This window comes from Sceloporus undulatus, chromosome 3 (assembly GCF_019175285.1).
Source record: "Sceloporus undulatus isolate JIND9_A2432 ecotype Alabama chromosome 3, SceUnd_v1.1, whole genome shotgun sequence".
NCBI classification, from domain to species: Eukaryota; Metazoa; Chordata; class Lepidosauria; order Squamata; family Phrynosomatidae; genus Sceloporus; species Sceloporus undulatus.
In genome coordinates, this window is record NC_056524.1 from 248,105,651 (window position 1) to 248,127,317 (window position 21,667).

Here is a 21,667-nt window from a genome sequence, read left to right on the forward strand (position 1 = left end):
TTGATAATGCAAATAGGGTATCACAGAAAATTGCCATTGCATAAATGTTTACGAACATCTTAATAGCACTGAACAAAATTTGTAAGTGTCTTTTGGTTCCCTCATACCTCCAGTAATAATACAAAAACATCTTTGACCTATGAAGGGTGCAAACACTTTGCAGAGGGAAGTGTGTTATTTGGCTATAATTCTATGTACTCCTAACAAGGCTTGGATTTTCATTTTTCAGACAGCAGTTCTCCGAGCTACACACAGACTGTTTAGAACACTTACCTTTGGAAAACATAGTTCACACAGTACCCCAACCACTATGGCCATTCTGTGTAGTCCTGAAAAGTGTCTCTTCCAAGGTCCTGTATCCAGAAAACTACTGTTGAAACTAACAGAAAGGTTCCCAAAAAAGCTTGTGATACATGGGGGGGGGGGGGGGGGGAGGTCTGCTGTAAGAAGAGAATCCCAAAATTCCACTTGGCATGCCCACACTGCCATTTGCTAAGTAAAGTTCTAGCAAGATTCTAAATTTATAATCCATCTCAGGGCTCTTCCACGCTGGTCTAATAAAATAATTCCAATTTCATTTCTATGCTGTTTTCTCCCAGAAGAGACCCAAGGTAGCTATTATTATTATTATTAACCTTTATTTATGAAGCGCTGTAAATTTACACAGCGCTGTACATACAATCATTTAGTTAGACGATTCCCTGCCCTCGGGCTTACAATCTAAAAAGACAAGACACAGAGAGAGAAGGAGTGGTGGAGGGAAAGGGTAAGAGGTCCAGCAGTTCCTCTCTACCTCCAAGGCCTGGACCAAGGCAGATGGACTGGAGGGAGGGCAAGGCTTCATAAAGGATGGTTAATCATTTTCCAGGGAAAATACATACTCTCAAGTAGGATAATACATATACAGTACATAGCAATACAGGAAATGGTTCAATAAACAGGCACCACAAGAACTAACAGATAAAAACATTTTTAAAAACATTTCAATAAAAATTCAAAACAGTTAAAGTAATCTAAAAACAATATAAAACCACATAAAAATATGCAAAAGCTAAAAGACTCAATAAATCCCCCACCCCCCCTCCCAAAAGCCACTCCTTTGGGTTTGCTTCTTGGAATCTGCTAACTGTTACTGACTCCATATCCATTTGTTCCATTATTTGGGGGGAGGGGGAGGTGTTTATAGAAATTTATTGGATTTCTTGGACACTTTCCACAAGACCTGGGCTAAGTATGTTAAAACAAAGACAAGGATTGCTGAGGAAGACCTATGGTTTGAAGGGCAAATTTTCTTCTCTCTGAATTTATATACTTTTTTTTAAAGTTATAGTGCAAAAAGTGCCATTTTACTGATGCCCTATATCACTATAGCTCTATTTAAAAAAAAAAAAAAGGGGGGGGGGGGGAGAAATAGAAGAGAAGGGAACATATTTTACTGATTCATCTTCGAATGAAAAATAAACCCATTCAGTGGGGTGAATAGAACATTTTATTTACCCCATTGAGTGGGTTTATGTCCTAGCTAGTGCTGGGAGATTCCATAAAATAGTTCAGAACGACAGAAACACTATTTGAATTTAAACAACAACAACAACAACAACAACAACAAAACCCTGTGAACTATAATAAGAAATATTGCAGCCTCTTGACAAATATGCTCTCTCTGGAGGAGTTACCATACTCTACACCCTTCCCAATGAATACAGGATTTCATATTTTCCCATTTGATATCTAGTGTTAGTCAAGTTACATGTGTGAGAAAGCACACTGGTTCAAAGACATGTGGGACACCTAGATGTTAGTAAAATATAAGGTAAATGGGTTTGCTGCTTACACCACCCTTTCCCAGGCTCTTTATACTTCCCCTCAATGGAGATTAAGCAAATCCCATTGAAAAGGCAGTTAAAGACCATACCTCTGCCCTACCCCAGGTTGTGTTCTTATTTACCATTCCTATCCAATTACCCAAGGGTTGTCTCAAATCCTATCAATGCTTTGTCACTCAGAAGTTAAAGCCATCAGCTGATCTGGCTCCTGTTGTCAATTCTATGGGAAAACCATCAAAGTTTTGTTACATTGTGGGCTAGCATCAAGCGCACCTTGAGGCGATGCAGTAGGAGATAAATATCTACCCCAGAAGTAGCCACCTTGCTCATAATTTGCTCACAGACCCTGTGTGCACAGAAGGTCCCATTAACTGTGTTGCCCTCAGATGCTGTCTGAGCCAGGCTCCGTCTTCTGTGGAAACCTCTCTTCAGGACTGGTAATTATCACCTCTTCTAATTCCCAATTTCTTGCTATCCAACCTTTCACACCTTTTTTTCCTGATAGCCTTGTATAGTTCTTAAGGTTGCATTGATTTGTGCGTTAACATGCTCCTTCGCACATTTCTAAATAAAATTCTCTTAGTCATTAAAACCAGAGTCTCTTTGCAGTAAGTACTGATATACATAAGTGGAAGGATCCCTGAAGTTACCCTTTCTTGCAGCCCTCCTTTTGAACTAATCAATTCCCCAAAATACCAAGGAGTCAATGACACTGTAGGTAGGGACTCCACATCCTCCCCATCTTTTAGCGTAACAGAGCCATTACTCAGGATGTGTGTGTGTATAGGATTTCAAGTAGCCTGTCGGCTGACAAAACCACTTCTGAGTAATCTTTGTCTAAGAAAACCCTCTGAAAAACCTTCATTATTCAAGATAGCACACTAAAACCGGTGACATGATGAAATTAAAGCATGGGTAGGCATCTCCAGTTTACAAACCAGATGCTACCTGTGGGGATTACCTTTCTGGGCATCAAGCTCCTTCTGATGTTAAAGCTAATTAGTGCTAAGAGATAAGGGGATATTTAAAGTTATTTACATTTTAAATACCCTGCATACTGAGCAGGTAGGAAAGGTGTTGTATTTCTTGAACAGTCATGGGCAGAACTGACAGTCTTTTGAATTCTTGGTGGGAAAACGTTCAGAATGGGAAGAAGTTTATCTGACACCACCCACTCTGCCTCGGCAGTGCATATTTTGCTTAGAGTCACACAGGGATATAGCCTGGGGGAAGGGGAGGTAAATATTTGCCCTCCAAATAAGAATTCTGAGATGTGAATGTGAATACAGCAAATACAAGAGTTCTGGATGTCAATATTTTTCAGTGTCTCACTCTTACAATGCTAGAAATTTGGGGACTGAAGCAAAATTTCATTTTGAGGATAGAATTTATATCTGCCCCCCCCCCAATGCTCTCTTTTGCCACTACACCACCACCCCTACCCCATGTCCCTTTCTCACTCATGCCAGAATGTGGCCTGTGCCAAAGAAAGTTTTCTCATCTCTGGGCTATAGGGTAGTATTATGTCAATTTTTCAATGGATTAAAATATCATGAGGGTGAATCTATGTGGTATTTCAAGCCACAATTTATTCTACATGTACAACTGATTACTCGTTGGGCATGCTGGGCAAAAGGGAAGGCTGTGACACTGCCTCCTCATAATATTTCTGCAGCACCAACCCCTCCTGCTTCCCTTTTCTTCTGCCCCCCTTCTAAAGTGAAATGTCTTTTCAGCAGGTGGCCAGGGCCCCTTGCACTGTTTAGCATCAACAAAATACCCATTTTTCAAATCCGAAATGACAGTGTCTACTATTTGATTTTATTTTGTGTGGCAGTTTTCATTGTGTAGCAGCATCCTGGATCTGATACTGCTACCCAGAATAAAGCTTGGAAAAGTAAGTTTTTGAATGTCAGTTCCCAATTCCCATAACACTGCAGTCAGCTTGGCCACTGGCCATGATGGCAGGGGAATTCTGAGAGTTTTAATATGAAGTAAGATCCCTGGCTGGTAGGGATCAATTGATATTGGGAAACAGGTTCTGAGAACTACTATGAGTCAGAGAATGAAGGACCAGGAAGATCTAATTTCATTTCTCCCTTGCAAACTCATGCATGTAGTATTCAGCTCAGTTACTATCTAATGGATTTTTGTGATGTGACTTGATATAGAATTATGAACACTGAATACATTTATGCACCACAATAATTAATTTCAACGATGCTCACTAAAGAGTGTCTAAAAGCAAAGTATCAATGTATGCATATCACTATGATTAAAATGAAAGCATCACTGCTGAACATTGTGCAGACCAGTCTGAAGGCAATCAATGTCTTTGTCTATAAAAATGCAAAACCCAATAACGCACAGGTTGGGTTTAGCCCCGATATGTGCAGACCAGTAAATTACTTTTATGGATGACAAACAGCCAGAATCCCCCAGCCAGCAAGTCCATGGCGACATGGTGGTTGGAAAAACTGAAAGCTGTACTTTAAAAAGTAATTTACTGAACTTCAGTCATGTGCCACTATGAGATCCACAAGATGGACAAACACAGGTGTTTCTGCAGTTTATATACTAGCATATGTATTATTCTAAATTAAAATTTAAATGTGAATGTAATTAAATGTAATTACAAGGCCTAGAATCATAGAGTTGGAAGAGACCACAAGGGTCATCCAGTCCAACCCCCTGCCATGCAGGAACTCTCAGCCTCTGCTTAAAGCATACCCGACAGATGGCCATCCAGCCTCTGCTTAAAGACCTCCAAAGAAGGAGACTCCACTACACTCCGAGGGAATGTGTTCCACTGTTGAAGAGCCCTTACTGTCAGGAAGTTCCTCCTAATGTTGAGGTGGAATCTCTTTTCCTGCAGCTTGCATCCATTGCTCAGGGTCCTTGTCTCTGGAGCAGCAGAAAACAAGCTTGCTCCCTCCTCAATATGACATCCCTTCAAGTATTTAAACAGGGCTATCATATCACCTCTTAACCTTCTCTTCTCCAGGCTAAACATCCCTAAATCGTTCCTCATAGGGCCTGGTTTCCAGACCCTTCACCATTTTAGTCGCCCTCCTTTGGACACGTTGTTTTTGTGAGAGCCAGTGTGGTGTGGTTTGAGAATTGGACTGTTAGGGTATAAATCTCTGCTCAGCAATGGAAACTCACTGGGTGACTTTGAACAAGTCACATTCTGTCATCCTAAGAGGAAAGCAAAGGCAATCCCTCTCTGAACAAATTCTACCAAGAAACCCTTGTTGCCAGAGGTCGGAAATTACTTGAAGGCACATAACAACAACAAAAACACTGTTTTTTTAATACTGCCTTCCTGGTTCAGTCCCCCCCCCCCCCCTCGCATTTGTTTATGATATTTACCATGGTCAGTATTATCAAAGTGACATCTCAATGAGCTGGTCCTGAATATAACAATACCAACCAAGGAAAAGAAGACATACTGTCTGATTGTTTGTTGATAAAAAGAACTTATTTGATCCTAGCAGCCTCATTTCCACTGGCCATCCAAGGAGAGGAAGGGGAGATGAATTTATTGACCTACAAAGCTGACATTTAATCTTGCTTGTTTTTCTCTCCTGTTATTTTAGCCACAATCTTCCAATGGTTTCATATATACCCATGACAAAGGATGCAGTCATGTTGCCATCAATCTCAAATGCTGCAACCACGACAATGTAGTCATTCTACATTTGAACTGAGTCTGGTTTAGTAGCTGGAGTTATAGGGGGAAAAGACAATCAATCTTCAGAGTACTGTATAAATTTTAACCAGGACATCCAAACTGCCCTTGCTCTATACAAATCTACCAACCTAGAACAGGGAACCTTATTAGGCCTGCTGTTTGATTACTTAACTCCAACTTGCAATACAATATTCTCGTTTAAATTGTTTACAAACTTTACTGCTCCCTTTCTCTTTTTTTGCTCCAGGGTGACCAGGTCAGTAGGAGAAAACAAAGATAAAAGACAATTTCCAACAAAAACTATTTCATGGATTTTATTAATGGTGCCCTTATGTTTTAGTTGAATTTGGATTTATTTGAATTTGATCATTGCTGCCTACAAGGAGTACCCTTTTTGGCAAGAATGTAAACTTAGTACAGTAAAAGCAACAAATAAAATATTCCATATACTGAAGAATCATTGGTGGGAGGGGGGGACTAATAGCAGTGATCTGTTCATTATGGCATGATTTGTTATAACATTATATCTTACTATATTGTGTATAACAACACAAAATACTAATTATCAATTAAAATCTTTTAAAATAAGAACAAAACAGCACACTGCAAATCAGAAACACTTGCTATTATTTTCCAATTTTCCAAAATTACGGAGTATTTTACATATCAGCAATGGGGCATGAACTCTCAAAGGCCAAATCCACATACAGTACAGTGTATATTGCTTTGCTATTTATGGAAGAAACTCTCCCCAGAGCAAAGTACCAGGACAACTGGAAAGAGAGGTTGATAGACTAGCAGAGGAATGTGAGGAGTCATGCAGATGGGTAATCATACATACCAGGACACATGTGGCCCAGAACATCAAAGTGTGATCAAGATGGCAAATGTTGTTAATGAGGTTAATGGGGAAGAACACACAAGCTAGGTGAGGCAGCAGCAATTTTCTTTGCCCTAAATCTACTGGGAAGGGCAAGATTCTGCCCTCTCCTCTCCTCTCGCCCCTGCTGAGTTGATCAAATTTAAACTACTTTTGAACTCAGATGCAACTGAAGTAATCTGAGGAGAAATTGGGAAGTGAGAGAAGAAGAGAGAAACTGAGACATTAGAAAAGCATCTGATAAAGTTAGATGACAGAGGATTAATTGGGGCTGTCCCTGCCAAAGTGGAACACTTGGAGGGTATGGTGATATCCACTGGTACAGTGGCATGTTTTGAAATTCAGGCCCTCAGTAGGCCAGTTTCAACAGCATCACCCCAGAACAGTCCAAAAATGCACTCCTAAAACCACCACTAGGCATATTCATCTTTACTAGGGGTATCTCTTTAATAAAGCTGAAGGGTCTTGCAAACTCAGCAGACACAAATACTTTTGATCATTCAAGGGATAGCTCACAAGAATGGGTTATTTTGAGGGAAAACAATTTCTCCATCAACTGGTCTCAGGATTGCAGTTAAACTCAGAGAAAACAAAGGAGTCTTGCAGGAGAAAGCAGCTGATGTCATACTCCTGCTCATCAAAACATTCTGGAACTATGACTCAATGATTTATGACTCCACTACATACATGATTTATGATAGCATATGATAACACACAAAGGCAAGAACTGCCCTGAGTGTATGATCTGAAACAAGTTGCCCCCTTATCCTTATGGAAGGGCCAACATTAAATGGGGAGACAGAAGTCAAAGATCAGAATAATTAAATATACACATTGTGTTGACTATTCTGCAAAAAGGACAGAATGCAGACACTTATAAAAATATTGGTTGTAGGTCTCTGACTTAACAGATATCAGTATGCAAAGGGATCTTGTAGCACCTTTGAGACTAACTGTGTGAAAGAGGTTCTAGCAAAAGCTTTTGTAGACATAGGCCTCAAACAGATAGGGCAAAAAGGGGTGTATAGAGACAGCTCCCACCCCGACTGCTGCAGGACGGATCCCTCCGCGTAAGGGGAAATCAGTGTATGCTGAAGCCCCATAGAAAGTAATGGGGCTCGCGCCCGTGGCGTGTGGTAATGTGGCGGTGCAAGCACACCATGGGCGCACGCCGCATGGGCACATGCCCCATTAGTTGTTCTGAGATGCACGATGGGCTCTTCTGATGCAGCTTTCAGCATATGCTGAAAGCCATATATGGCGCGCCCACATAAAATGCGGGCATGCTGTACAATTACTGACATGCGCAAAGTGTAAATTCACAAAGTCTGTACTGGGGCCAGTATTGAGGAAGCAGTCTGCGAAAGCTTATGCTATGGCTTTTTTGCACAGTCAGTCTGAAAGGTGCTACAAAATCTCTTTGCATACTGATATTCCAGACTAACATAACTATGATCTTCAATTCGAACGGATACTGATGAGTGTTAATATATACACTGTGTATATTTCAATATGTTTTACCCTGGCAGTATAGAACTTTCTGGAGTTAAAGTGTTGTAGTATCATTAAAAGAGTAGTGAGGCTGAGCTCCTTAATAATACGATCTTTGATTTAACATTGAATCAGGTTGAAACAAATACAGTGCGCCCCCGTCATAAGCGGGCGCGCTTTACGCAGCTTTCAGCATACACTGAAAGCCGTGCAGGGAAAAGGGGGTGGCGCGTTCCATAGGGATGAATGGGGTGTGTGCCCATGGCACGTGCATGTCACCGTGCCACCGCATGCATGAGCCCCATTCATTTAAATGGGGCTCGAGCATAGGAGGTATTTGTTTTACGCGAGGGAGTCCAGAACGGATCCCCCGCATAAAGAAAGGGCAAACTGTACACAGAATCTGTTGCAAAGTATATATTTCAATGCAGGTGTTAACAGTAAATTATGGTTTAGCTTCATGTGAATGAACCTTAGACTCTTATGATACATTTGGAGGGCAGCCAGAAAAAGAAACAAAACTTTTGTTTCCACTTTTTAACCTATCTATCTATCTATCTATCTATCTATCTATCTATCTATCTATGCACAGATATATTTACTATAAGTGAACAAAGAATCCTAACAGAACAAGTCATGTAAATTCCCTTTTCATGTGTCTGTGATAATATATAAGTATGATGGCATCCCACTTGCCTGTGTTGTTGTGTTCTCTATTTGTTTATGTGTATATACCCAAAATACAAAGGGAAAGGCAAGCCTTTCTTCACTTGGTTGCTACTCTGCTTCCTGGCACCACTAAACCCAATTATTCCCAAACATAGCTTATCAGGGATGCCACTTTTTAATGACACAAATTTAAACATTACGTGACAATTTCAATCCATCTGTTATATTTGGCCTTGCTTCCTCTTGGAAAGCTTCCTTAGTTAAAACTTCACTGGAAATCATGCCAACGCATATGGCTATTTTTAGCTGAGCTCATTTTGTTTGGTGGCTTTGATGTAGTGACTTCCTAATAGGAAACATTTACAAGGAGAGTTGTTAAGTATGTGGAACCCACTGAAGGCATGGTATGGTTGGAAGACTTTTTTTTTAAATAGAAAAAAAGTCTAACTGTCACAACAGTTATTATTGTACAAGTTTATCCCTGGAGATTCAATTTATGAGAGGAACGAAACAGTTTTGCTCATTCCTTGTGACATTTGGATAAACTGGGCCTTCTTTGCACTGCACTATGATATCACTTTAACTTTCACAGCTGCATCCTATGATATCTTGGGATTTGTTGTTTGGGGAGGCATTATAGTTTCCTGGCAGATAATGCTAGGGATCTCATAAACCACAAATCCCAATATTCCATAAGATAGAACAATTAGAGTGGTGCCTAAAATCATAGAATTATAGAGCTAGAATGCAGGATCTCTAGTTAAAGCATTCCTAGCAGGTAGCTGTCCAATCCCTTTTTGAAGACATTCAGAGAAGGAAAGCAGACTACCTTGGTTCCATTGCTAAACCACTCTGTCAAGAAGATCCTGCTAATGTTCAGTTGAAATCTACTCTCCTATAAATTCAAATCATTAGACCTGGTGATATCCTCTGGAGCAGCAAAGAACAGGCCTGCCCACTGCTTTTTATGATAGTCCCTTAGGCCTGTTACAGACTGCCAAAATAAAGCTGCTTCGGGTCTCTTTGGAGGTATGCTATTTAAATGATGCATGGGTCCTAAGAGTCCAGAGGTCGCACCAAAGCCACACTCCATTCCTAAGCACTGGAGTGCAGCTTTGGTGCAGCTTCCGGATTCTTAGGATGCATGCATCATTTAAATAGCATATCTCCAGAGAGACCCGAAGCAGCTTTATTTTGGCAGTCTGTAACAGGCCTTAGTTATTTAAAAAGTGCAATCATGTCATCCCTTCACCAAGCTGAACATGCCCAGCTCCTTCAACCTTTCCTCATATATTTTGCTTTCCATACAGGAAAGCTACAGGAAAAGAGATTCCACCTCAACATTAGGAGGAACTTCCTGACAGTAAGGGCTCTTCGACAGTGGAACACATTCCCTCGGAGTGTAGTGGAGTCTCCTTCTTTGGAGGTCTTTAAGCAGAGGCTGGATGGCCATCTGTCGGGTATGCTTTAAGCAGAGGCTGAGAGTTCCTGCATGGCAGGGGGTTGGACTGGATGACCCTTGTGGTCTCTTCCAACTCTACGATTCTATGATCATGGGTTTTTCTTGACAAGGTTTCTTTAGAGGAGGTTTGCCATTGCCTTCGAGAGCATGTGACTTGTCCCAGGTCACCCAGTGGGTTTCATGGCCGAGCGTGGAACCGAATCTTGGTCTCCAGAGTCATAGTCTGATGCTCAAACCTAAACACTAAAATATTATTTAGCTTCTATGCTGCAGCATCACATTGCTGGGTCATGTTCAACAAATCCCAAGGTTCTTTTTGCATGTAGTACTGCTGAGCCATGTGTCCCCCCATTCTATTCCTGTGCGTTTGGTTTGTCTAGTCTAAATGTAGAATTGTGCATTTGTCTCTATTGATTTTCATTTCACCAATTTAATTAATTTCACTAATTCACTAATGAATACCCATCTTGTTGGGGGCAATTGGCTTACAGATTGTAAACCACTTAGTGTATCAAAAGCATCTGAGGAAGTAGACTGAAGTCTACAAAAGCTCATGCTGCCAACTTCTTACCTTCAGTTAGTCTCAAAGGTGCTACAAGATCTCTCTATATACGGATTCTATATATTAACATGGCTATATCTTTGAATTCTAGGGAGTGCTGAGTTCACTATAAAGTGGTATAGAAATGTAAATTGTATTGCTATTGCTAATTTCTACCCAATTTTCTAGTTTATCTAAGTTTTTTTGAATTCTGTAAAGCTGTAAGTGTGTAGTATGAAAGAAACCCTGGATACACTCTGTCCACATTGTCCTCAACAGCATCTGGAGAAGAATCCATTCGATTGTTAACTTCCACTAGGAAACTGTGTGCTCAGGATTATTTGGAAACGATATTATAATCCAAACAAAGCCAATACCATAATGTCATTACATCAATCTATGATGCAGTCAAAACTAAAGTACTCTGTTCAGATTGAGTCACTGTTTCTCAAAAATAATTTCTCAGAGCTACAGCAGCCCTGAAACCCCCTCACTCATTATTTGAGTGCAGAATAGAGTTTACGTGGACCCCACTCCTACAAAGCACATACAACTTTAAAAAAACCTCACCTCACAAATAGGACAACCCAAGCATACTTGTGCCAATGCCTCTGCCACTGGCAGTCTGTGGTTCAAGCAGTTCAATTCCTCCATTTCACAGTGTGAAATGCCTCCCCACCGCCACCAAACATAAGATTATGGGCTGCTGCTGGTCACTGCTGTCAATGAAAGACTTAAGCTTAATTCTCTCCTACTGAAATCAAGTTTCCTGAAAATCATTAAAATAGCACACCATGCCTTTTCAATATTTAAAATTATGCCAAAGGACTTACTGATGATACACTTTGGACTGATTTATACTTAATGTTCCAGGACTAGCAAAAAGATGGGATGGCAGTTCAGGAACATACTATGGGCTTCTATCTTGTTTCCACTCCCTCCTTCCCTACTTTACACAATTATTATTATTATTATTATTATTATTATTATTATTATTATTATATTTTCTTATATTCTGCCTTTCTCCCAGTATAGGAACTTGAGGTAATTAGTTACCTCCTCTTTGATACAAACCATTGTTTGCCATTGCATATGTGAACATGGAAATGGCTTGCAACCACCTCAAAAACCATAATTTCAAATTATTATTTTTCTTTCTTTGAAATACAGTCCGCAGCACGAGGTATTCATTGGGAGCCCCCAGCCAAGAATCAGCCAGGGTTGACCCTGCCTAGCTTCCAAGATTGGATGGGATCTGATGCCTTCAGGGGTATGTGTGGAACCTTAAATACGTCCAGCATTTTGGACAGCTCATCTAAAGTTAAAATTAAAGTTAAGAGGATATTCAACAGGCCATTTAAATGCAAGCCTTCATCAGGAATCCTAGTCCTAACTTTATTCATTTGTACAACTTTGATCCTTCTAAAATCTGGGCTTTCTGCTAGAAAAGTTTCAACATGTCAGATACCTCAGAGACTTAATACCATGTTAGATTTCTGACTGACACTTAAGAGAATTCCAGCTGCTTGTGATTATAGATGCTAAGTACTTGAGAGGCCGCCAGAAGATATGTGCTGCTGCCATCCTGCTGATGTATATGGTGACAGTTATATTTTCACCTGAAATGGTTATAATTTCTTTCACTTCAAAACTACCATGCTTCTTTCCTCTCTCCCAGCCCCATTCTCTTCACTCAGTAGTCTACCTACTCACATAACATGTCAATTTGGAAACCATTTTGACCCTCTCATTAAAATGAAAGAAGTTTGACAAAGCACTGAAGTCTATCATGACAGGAGCAATCCTCACAACTATGGTGTAGTTAAATGGCTACAGGATTTGCAATTGTGAACATCTGCTGCAATTATTATTACTTCAAAAAACACACACACTTTTTGCACAGCAGTCATAATCAGGCCTTGCTTCAGAACAGGTAGTACCATTACGTCTCTTGTAGCTAACAAGAGAATTGATTGGAATGCTAAAGCAGTCTTTCTTCCTCATTATGTATATAAATACAGGATTTATGTTCAGATTATGTGACATTCTAAAGCTATTTTTTTAATTACACAAAACTTTTAAACTAGACTTGCTTATGCAGCTCTTTGCCCCAACATGATTACCTCACCTCTAGTTGTCACTGGATGCATGTGTGTGATTTCCTGCTTTACACACCTACATGCTCCTTTTTTTAAAAAATGAGAGAAAGAGCAGTTAGCATCCTAACTACTGACCAGAATAAGTAACTGCAGGGGTAGGCAACCTTTTTGAGCCGGGGGCCGTGTTGCTGTCCCTCAGACAACTGGGGGGCTGAAGCCGGGGGGGTGGAGCCGTGTGCCGGGGGTGGAGATTCCACCTTCTGGGGGCGGAGTCGCATGCCAGGGGCGGAGCTTCCACCCTCCGGGGGCCAGGCCGCCTCCTCTTTGCCAGCCCCTGGCGGGGCCCCAGGCTCTGTCAGAAGCCGGGAAAGAGCCGGCGGGGGCTGCCAGCGCTGGAGGCCTCCCCCTCTTTGCTGGCCCCTGACAGGGCCCCAGGCCCCATCAGAGGCCAGCAAAAAAGCCAGTGGGGGCTGCCAGCACTGGAGGCCTCCCCCTCTTTGCCGGCCCCTGACAGAGCCCCAGGCCCCGTCAGAGGCCAGCAAAAAAGCCGGTGGGGCCGCCAGTGCTGGAGGCCTCCTCTGGCAAAAAAGCCGGCAGGAGCCGCCAGCGCTGGACGCCTCCTCCTCTTTGTCGGCCCCTAACGGGGCCCCAGGCCCCGTCAGAGGCCGGCAAAAAAGTCCTAGAGGCCCGCTGCTGCTGCCGGAGCCCTGTTGGAGGGCCCCAGCGACGGCAACGGGCCTCCTGCCGCCGCCGGAGCTCTGCTGGAGTGCCCGAGTGACGGCATTGGGCCTCCCAGAGGCCCGCTGCCGCCGCCGGAGCCCTGTAGCAGGACCCCGGCAACCACAACGGGCCTCCTAGAGGCCACCGCCAAGGCAGTGAAGTCTCACACGACTTTTCCCGTGGCCACGCAAGACTTCGCCTCTAGGCTGCCGCCATTTTGTTTCTCAAAATGGAGGTGAAGTCTCGCGCAACCACAGGAAAGGTCACGTGAGACTTCGTCACCATTTTGAGAAATAAAATGGCGGCGTCCAGGAGTGGCAGGGGTGGGAAGGGGCCGGCCGAAAGGCCTCCGCGGGCCGCATCCAGCCCACGGGCCGCAGGTTGCCGACCCCTGAGTAACTGGCAACTCCCAAGCCAACCTTCCTCCCCCCCTCTTTTTTTTCCTAGCGAAAAGGAGTTGATTGTTTCTCTTGGGAGACTCTAGGGGGATTATCACACCCGCCCTTAGCATGGTTAAAACACCGGTAAAATGCTCCAGAAGTCTGAAGGTGTGATATCCAGTCACGCTTCTGAAGCATCGCTGAAGTGACCCCTCTCCTCTCCAGTTGTCAAAGCATTCATGGAGCAGCCATTTCTTCATACTAGGAATTTCCATTATGAAGAAATGGCTGTTCTGTGAACGCTTTGCTCGAGTGTGATAATCTCCTATGAGTGGGAGTTTATTTTTGAAATAGGTTATTTATACAAGGCTACCCAGCGAAGTGGACTTCTAGCCACTTTTTGGCAGTCTGTATGACCTTTTGAGGGTTCCAGACGCATGAAACTGGCCCAGGAACCTGTCAAAGTCGCCCACTCATGACAAAGGTTTTCATTTTTCCAGTAATTGTGTTGGAGATTTTGGCTGAGATTTCTGCAGTTTTAATTTGAAGTAGCCCCTTGAAAGGCTTTTTAGCTAATAAAATACCATCTTTCCAGCATCTTCAGATGTCTCTTCTCTTTTCCAGTGGATTGCACTGGATGCTCTCCAGTTTTTGTCTTATTCCCCAGCCCGAAAACAGACTATGAAATTCTCTCTCCAGATCATTTTCTGGAGAGGTTATTAAAACAAAAATGTATGAATAAGTTTAACATTGTTATCTATGGAAAGCTTCTAAGAAAGGATAGTTCTGCAAGAAAGTGTATGGCATAATTATTCATATACACTTGGACAGTTACAATTTTGAAGACACTTGGCAACAATATCTGCCATAAGACATTTAAATGAATATTAAAGACGGCACCTAGTCTTTCTCACAAACTGTCAACATACCTGCTTCATCATAGGACACAGTCAATTTTTCTAGCATTTCTCGGTCAATTGACAGGATCTGCTGTTCCAGGATAGTCTGGTAAGACAAAACACTGTTTTCCTTATCTTTCTCATAGTCTTGAAGATGTTGTTTCAGGACTTCTGGTAAGCGGGACTTCACATACTCTGCTGCAGACTACAGAAGGGGAAAGGAAAGGAAAAAAATAGTTTGCTGTGGGTACAATGTTCCATAACTTGAGCATGTATTTTCTCTCACATTTTTACTTCTCTCCACATATGCTCAAATAAACACAGTTAGAAAAATTGTTGTCATTTATAAAAAAAAATATGAAAAGCAAAGTAAAACATTGTCGTTTATCCATTCTTTCTGGCCAAAATTAAAATTTTAAAGCTATCTAAATGAAAATGTTTCTCTTTACACAACTCACCACTTTCTGTACCATTATCTGTCCAGTTGAAAATACTGTATAATTAATCAGATACTACCAGCATTTACTGGCATTTTAAAACAGAAATTATTTCTTCAAGGTCAAGGCCTACAAGGCTGCAGCTTTAGGGAAATCACTGAAGGCCAGTAAATGGCCAAATGTTGAATTTATTGTTACAGTTTTACCACCAGGGCAGCAGCATTTGGAGCTGGAAAAAGGTCAGACCATCCCTCTTAATTCAGTTACAAGAGTTTTCACCAATGCTTATTTCATTATAACTCAGATTCTGTCCCCAAAAGGCTACCTGAGATATACTGATGACAACTTTACTATTTGGATTCATGGACAGGAGACTCTGGTGAAGTTCCATGAGGGCTTCACTAACTTTTATTCCACTGACAATTTGATCCTACAGTAACCTGCAACAGATTTACTTTCTGCACAACCAGATAATGGACACATAAGCACCACATATTATCAGAAGCCTGTTGTTACAATACATACAAAAATGTGTCCAGCGTCTACCCAGAATACTCTGTAAAAGCTACATGGTGCAAACAGTTGTGTCTCCACATGGCACAATTATGGCAGTTTGATACCACTTGAACTGTCATGACTCCATCTCACTGAATCATGGGACTTGTAGTTTGTTGTGAATTCTCCCCTGGAAATCTCTAGTCTTCCCACCCACCCCCATTTGCAACAATAGCCCATGATTCTTATTTCTTTATTTTTTTGTCATTTGACATGTTCACATTTATTTATGTCATTTGCCTCTCTCCCAGAGTGGGACCCAAAGTAGCTCTGAGAGAGTGAATCAATTAAAAAATCTTCATAATAAAATTTAAAAAGGCAATTAAAACCACTAGATAAAACAATATGAAATAATGTAAAAGACACACAAAAGTGAAAAAGATAAAGAAGGCATCCCATTAAGAGGCTCTCCTTGCTTACACACTAAAAGCCTGCATAAACACAAAGGTCTTTGTCTGCCAGTGAAAGAAGAGGAGGGAGGCAGCCACCCTAAGGGCACAGAGTTCTTCCACGCTTCTTGCTGATGTAATACCCACCAAATGGATGTTCTTCTAGATCAGTGGTTCCCCAAGTGGTATTCCCCCCAGGGGCTGTTGGAAAGATTCAGGTGGGTGGTGAGCAGAAAAGGGGGCAGCAGGGGGCTTTCAGTCAAAGTATTGGTGTGCAAGAAAGACAAGGGGAACCAATGGCCTTTAGGATCATGGTGGGGATGATGATTGCATGAAATTTCTTTTCAAAGTCCCTTAAAACCATCGCACAGCCACCACGATTGTTTTGTGTGATGGTGTCTCCCACTCTTCACCTGCCACATGAACTCACTCCCTTAGCTACATCTTTCACTAGTAGCGGCAGCTGGGAAATTAGTAGTAGTGGTAGCAAGGGAGAAGCAGCAGCAAAAAAGGAGCTTTCAAATTTGGAACCCTTCTTAAGCTTTGTGAGTTTTGCCAGGAGCTGGCTGGCAAATCAGAGTTACATTGCTATTTCTGTTTCTTTCACTGGACAGGCTAAGAACAGAGGTAGCAGAAGAAACAATGTGGGCTGGGGGAAATGACACTAGAAGCTGTGTGGGGAAAGCATGTCTCCAGGGAAGGAGTGTGGGGAGTATCTGGGTCAATACTTGGAAAGAGTCCTTTATCTTGGAGTGGCTCCGGTAGTTAAAATCTCTCCCTTTCCCCATCCATTCCAGGCCCCAGTCCAGAGCATGTAGCCTCTCTAAACCCCCTATGACACACAACAGCTGTGCCCATATCCACCACAACAAAGAAGGATTGAGAGTCCTTCCTCACCAGTGAGAAGCACCTGGTCAGCTTGGGAGAGGCAACCAAGCAGTTGGCAGAGCAGTGACTGAAAGCCTCTTGTCCTCACTGGCCTTTGCCACAAGGCAGTAGTGTCACTAGGATTGGTGTCACCTGGTGTGAAAACTAGTGTGATTGGTGCCAACCCCCATTGACCTCCTCACCTACCAGACCATACAGAACCATTAGTAATGTGTTTGTACTAATGTTACACCTTAATAATTCCATATATCACTGAATGTAATGGCAATAGTTGTGACACAAACAACTTCTTTGTCATCCTAACTCCTGAAGCTGGAAGGTGCTGTCTTCCATTCACACATTCACACCATTCTGGTGTTGGAAAAGAAAAATATATATTCCATTTTTGAGCTCCTTAGAGGAAAATAGATGACAAATATAGAAATTAATATATAAATTTCCACCCTACAATGGAAAAAGGTGCCATACTAAGTCTCATGGCAAAACAGTTGTGATTCCTGGCCTAAAGACTTCTTTCTCATGTTTTGCAGACCATAACAAAAGCCTTTAAAATGGAAAAAAAATGCTATGATATGTAAGTATTTCTGATTACTGTTTCCAGTACTAAATATACTTATTATACATGGGTAGTGGAAGACCATACACTATCTGAACAGTATGCTTTCAAACAAATGTAAAGGTTGACATGACAGTCATAAAGAAATTATAGCAAAAGGAAGGATCTTTGGAAAGTGAGACACTATCTTTAAATAGTACATTCATGTTTTACACAAAACAAATTAAAAACAAGGTGCTCCAAGGCTAAAGGAGGGATGGACACAAAGTAGCATGGTTCTATGGCATTAAAATGTCCTGGCAAAAATTACGACTGTTTCTCAAATTTGCTTCTTGGAAAATATAAAGTTAACTTAAACTATTCTTGCTAACAAAACAAAGGACCACTTCCAATACTATCTTGTCTTCAGTGTACCTCAGCTGGCTAAGGCTGAGAAAATACCTTGGTGAGCAAGAATTATTGTGGAGCGAGATTATATTAGAGCAGCTGAACTAAGCTGCAAGAAACATACAAACTTCTGATGGCATTCTGCAAGTATGCCTTCCGATTCCTTTCACTTCTCTTCAATTTCTTGGAATACTGCAGTTGTGACTAATAGGGAGAGGAGGTCTGGCTGTATCATTTTCAATTTATCTTTGATGGTGCTTAGTTTGCCTTTCAGATGCAAAGTTGCACTCCTTTCCTCCCACTATTGTACTGCTGGAATTCATAGCAAGCTAAAATACAGTTGAAACCAGAGTTTTTATTTTTCAAGCCTGAGAATTTATTCCTTTCAAATATTTCTGTTCAACAAATTTGTGTTCTACTTCATTCCAAATAAAGGTAAACTTTGTAAAGAACAAGGAAGTTTGTATTCTACATTGCTTGACTGGTTGGAAGAAAGGAGAAGGCAGTTAGTGGCGGGATACAGACGGGCAAAAAGGGGTGTGCTCATGATGTCATGAAGGTATAGCCTTCAGACGGCCCTTACCTGAATGCCGCCATGAACACGCCGCCCGCACGCCCCAAGCGGGAAGAAGCGGCATTAAAAGGTTCTGCTAAAATGTCGGCTTCAGACCTTCGCTTATGCGAGAGGTTTTATCCCGCAAAAAGTCGTTAACAGGTCACAGCAGGCCTAGAAGGTTCAAGGATCTGGTTCAGGGCAGGAGGGAGCTGAGTTAGCTCCCTAACCACCCTGAACAACTCTCCGGACGAACTCTGCGGAGCAATACGAGCACACATAGAACGAGTTCTTTGTTGCTCGTATTGCCTCTCCGTAGTCTTTAACAGTTGGTCTAGAGCCTTGTCGTCTAAGCAAAGGTGTTTCCGCCAACGGTACTCTAGCCGTCGCAGAGCTCCGCTTCCTGCCCGGAGATCTTCCGTATACCAGGGCTTACGCTTAGAAGCAGGCCTGAGAGGGCGCTTGGAGCGTACTGTGTAAGCCCTAGAAGGACCTGGTATTCCAAATACCGGTGAGGGCATGCACGAGAGTCGGCCGTGCATTTCCAACGTGAAGCCCCTCTAAGGCTTCTTGGAACCTCTCAGGTTCCATCAGCCTTCGAGGGGTGGACCATCCTAATAGGTCCACCACCCCGGGGGGGGGGGATCTTGGGTAGAGGCCTTGATTTTCACCTCACCAGGAAGTGATCCTCCCATGGCAGGGGGGAAACATTAACTATTTCCACCCAGGATTTCCGCCTTCCGAACAGAAGACCAAACGAGAGTATTACCCGCACAAGGCGTAGGACCTGTATCAGCTGGGACAGGCCCATGGCCCCATGTATCCATGAATTCCCGAGCCGCACCAGATGGAACAGGGCTGGCCGTGAGGGAGATGTTGAAGTCACCCAGGACAAGGAGCCTGGGCGTCTCAACATCAGCTCACGACCAGCTGTGTCAGCTCGTTAAGGGAGTCCGCTAATGCACGGGTGGCCGATACACTAACAGAATCCCAAGACTGTCCCTAGCCTTTAGGGTCAGGTAAATACACTCGATATAGGAGGTCTGTCGGATGTGGTTCCTGGTGAGGAACAAGGTGTTCCTATGTATCAAGGACACACCCCCCCCCCCCCACCTAACCTGCGCTGGTCCTTCACCGAGAACCCGGCGGCAGGGCCTGAGCCCACACAGCATCTCCTTCAGGCCCGAGCCAGGTCTTGGTAAGCAAGCCAGGTCACACTTACTGTCCTCCAACATATCGTGGGAGGATGTGGTCTTGTTGTTAATAGACCTGGCATTGCACAGGACAGCGACAGGGTTTGTGGCACGGTTGGAGTGACCCTCAGTCCTTTAGGTTGGGAGGGGGACAGGAAGGCGAGATAGTATGAGGCATCGATCACGCCTTCCCCTGGAACGCAAGTCCCTTCTCCCACCACCATACCTCCCCCTGCCCCACACAACCTCAATTGGAGCTCCGCCCGCAGTGATGTTATCCCCGGCCCAGGCATCCACCGCATCCCTCCTCACCCCCCCCCCCCTTCATGGCTACTGGAGAGAGAGAGTTAGCCACCACAGGCATCCTCTGCTCTCGGGCTAGTCCAAAGCCTCCCTAGCCCGATAACACCTGCGCAGTTGCGCAGTTACGCACGGGGCCCCTTCAGTCCGTGAGGGCACTCCCGGGGCGGTGCGCAGATGGCACCTCCGACACCCGGGAGGAGGCCCGCCGGCAGAAAGCGCGACGCTGGCGGTGGTAAGGGTCCGGCGGAGGAGGAGGCAAAGGAGGGTGTGTCAGGAAGGTCCGACGCGCGGCTTTATGCTCGCCTCTCTCACAGGCGAGCTCCTCCCTGGCTTCCCTCCAGCTGTCTCTTAAAGGCCCCATTTTGTGCACTGTAGCAATCAAAGATATTCTGCATGGTTGTGGCAAATAAAGACTTCAGAAATGGAGAGAGATCGAATGTGAATGAAATCCAGAAGAGTGGAGAGAGGGTGCGCACAGTGTATGTGGGTTAGGCAAGAAGAGGGCAATAGCCGATAATTGCTTTGAAGAATTCAAAGTAGGCTTCTAGAAGCAGCTTGAAAATATTGCTATTGCGCGAGTTGCAGCTCTTGGCTACAACTATAGCAAGATCTAAGAAAAATGAATAGGAAAAAGACTAGTAATAATATTTGTCCTTCCCTTCCAGTTTCCAAGGAAAATGAATTAAAGCATATGAAAGTTCATCTATTTCTAAGATCTAGCTATAAATTGTTTCCCTTTATCCAACGCTCATTCATTTTGCGGTTTAATTTTAGTCCTTGTAATTCTTCAGATAATTGTGTTAGGGAACCCTAACATATAACTGAATTTCATTCAATTTGTCTGGAAGTCAGGCAGTGCAGAACGAATGAAATTATTCATCAAATGCAAATTAACTCACAGCATAAGCACAAGAATTAATACTAGGTTTAAATAGTAATTTGCCTACTAGCACTGGTAGGAGAAGATATACTATATGTAATTGTTGCCATGAGGTTAACAGATCAAATGTTTTCCTTGCAAGGGCCTTGACTTGTATAAGCTTTTTATTGTTCAGATACACACTAAACACATTTGCAATCATGTGGTTGAGCCAAAGACCATACTTTCTTTACTTCATGCAGGTGACTATTCTCCCTTGTGGTACTGCAGAACTTTGAAAAGAATAGTCACCTTCAAAAACTGGCAGAGTCAGCCCGGTGTAGCGATTTGAGTGGTGAACTATAACTCTATAGGCCAGGGTTCAAATCCCCGCTTAGTGATGGAAACTCACCAGGTGACCCTGAGTAAATCACACCTCTCAGCCTGAGAGGAAGACAAAGGCCAACCCGCTGGTACAATCTTGATGGGAAACATTGTTTGGCTCTATATTTATATTTTTGAATGAATACAATTCATCTAAATAGAAACCACATGCATTTGTATTATAATTGGGCTTTTCCAGAACACATGGCTTCCCTCCGGAATGCTTACTCATCTCTGACTTCTTTGAGCCGGTTCAGCTGGTTAAGGCCAGAGATATATATTTGCTGAAACAGTAAGAAAAGAATGAGGCAACTATAAAAGTCTTTCAAAAATGGAGCAATCAAAGTGCCACAAAGTTCTTCTAAAATGCATTTCAACATTTCCTCCAAGGAGGTTCATTCTTCTACTCAAACCCTTCTCAAGTCTATTCCCCTCTCTTTACCTTGCCTTGCATAATGTGATGTTACAGTGATTTCACATGTCATCATACGTTTGAGGAGAC

At 42.8% G+C, this 21,667-nt stretch overlaps 1 protein-coding gene across 4 annotated transcripts in view; it reads right to left on the bottom strand.

The window, feature by feature from the left end:
- PPM1L (protein phosphatase, Mg2+/Mn2+ dependent 1L) overlaps window positions 1–21,667 on the bottom strand; it is a 300,090-nt gene that overhangs the window by 81,520 nt on the left and 196,903 nt on the right. For all 4 annotated transcript variants that reach the window (XM_042457217.1, XM_042457219.1, XM_042457218.1 and 1 more), the window contains one exon: window positions 14,692–14,866. In XM_042457217.1, the coding sequence (XP_042313151.1) occupies window positions 14,692–14,866 (175 nt within the window). The remainder of the gene's footprint in view (window positions 1–14,691; window positions 14,867–21,667) is intronic.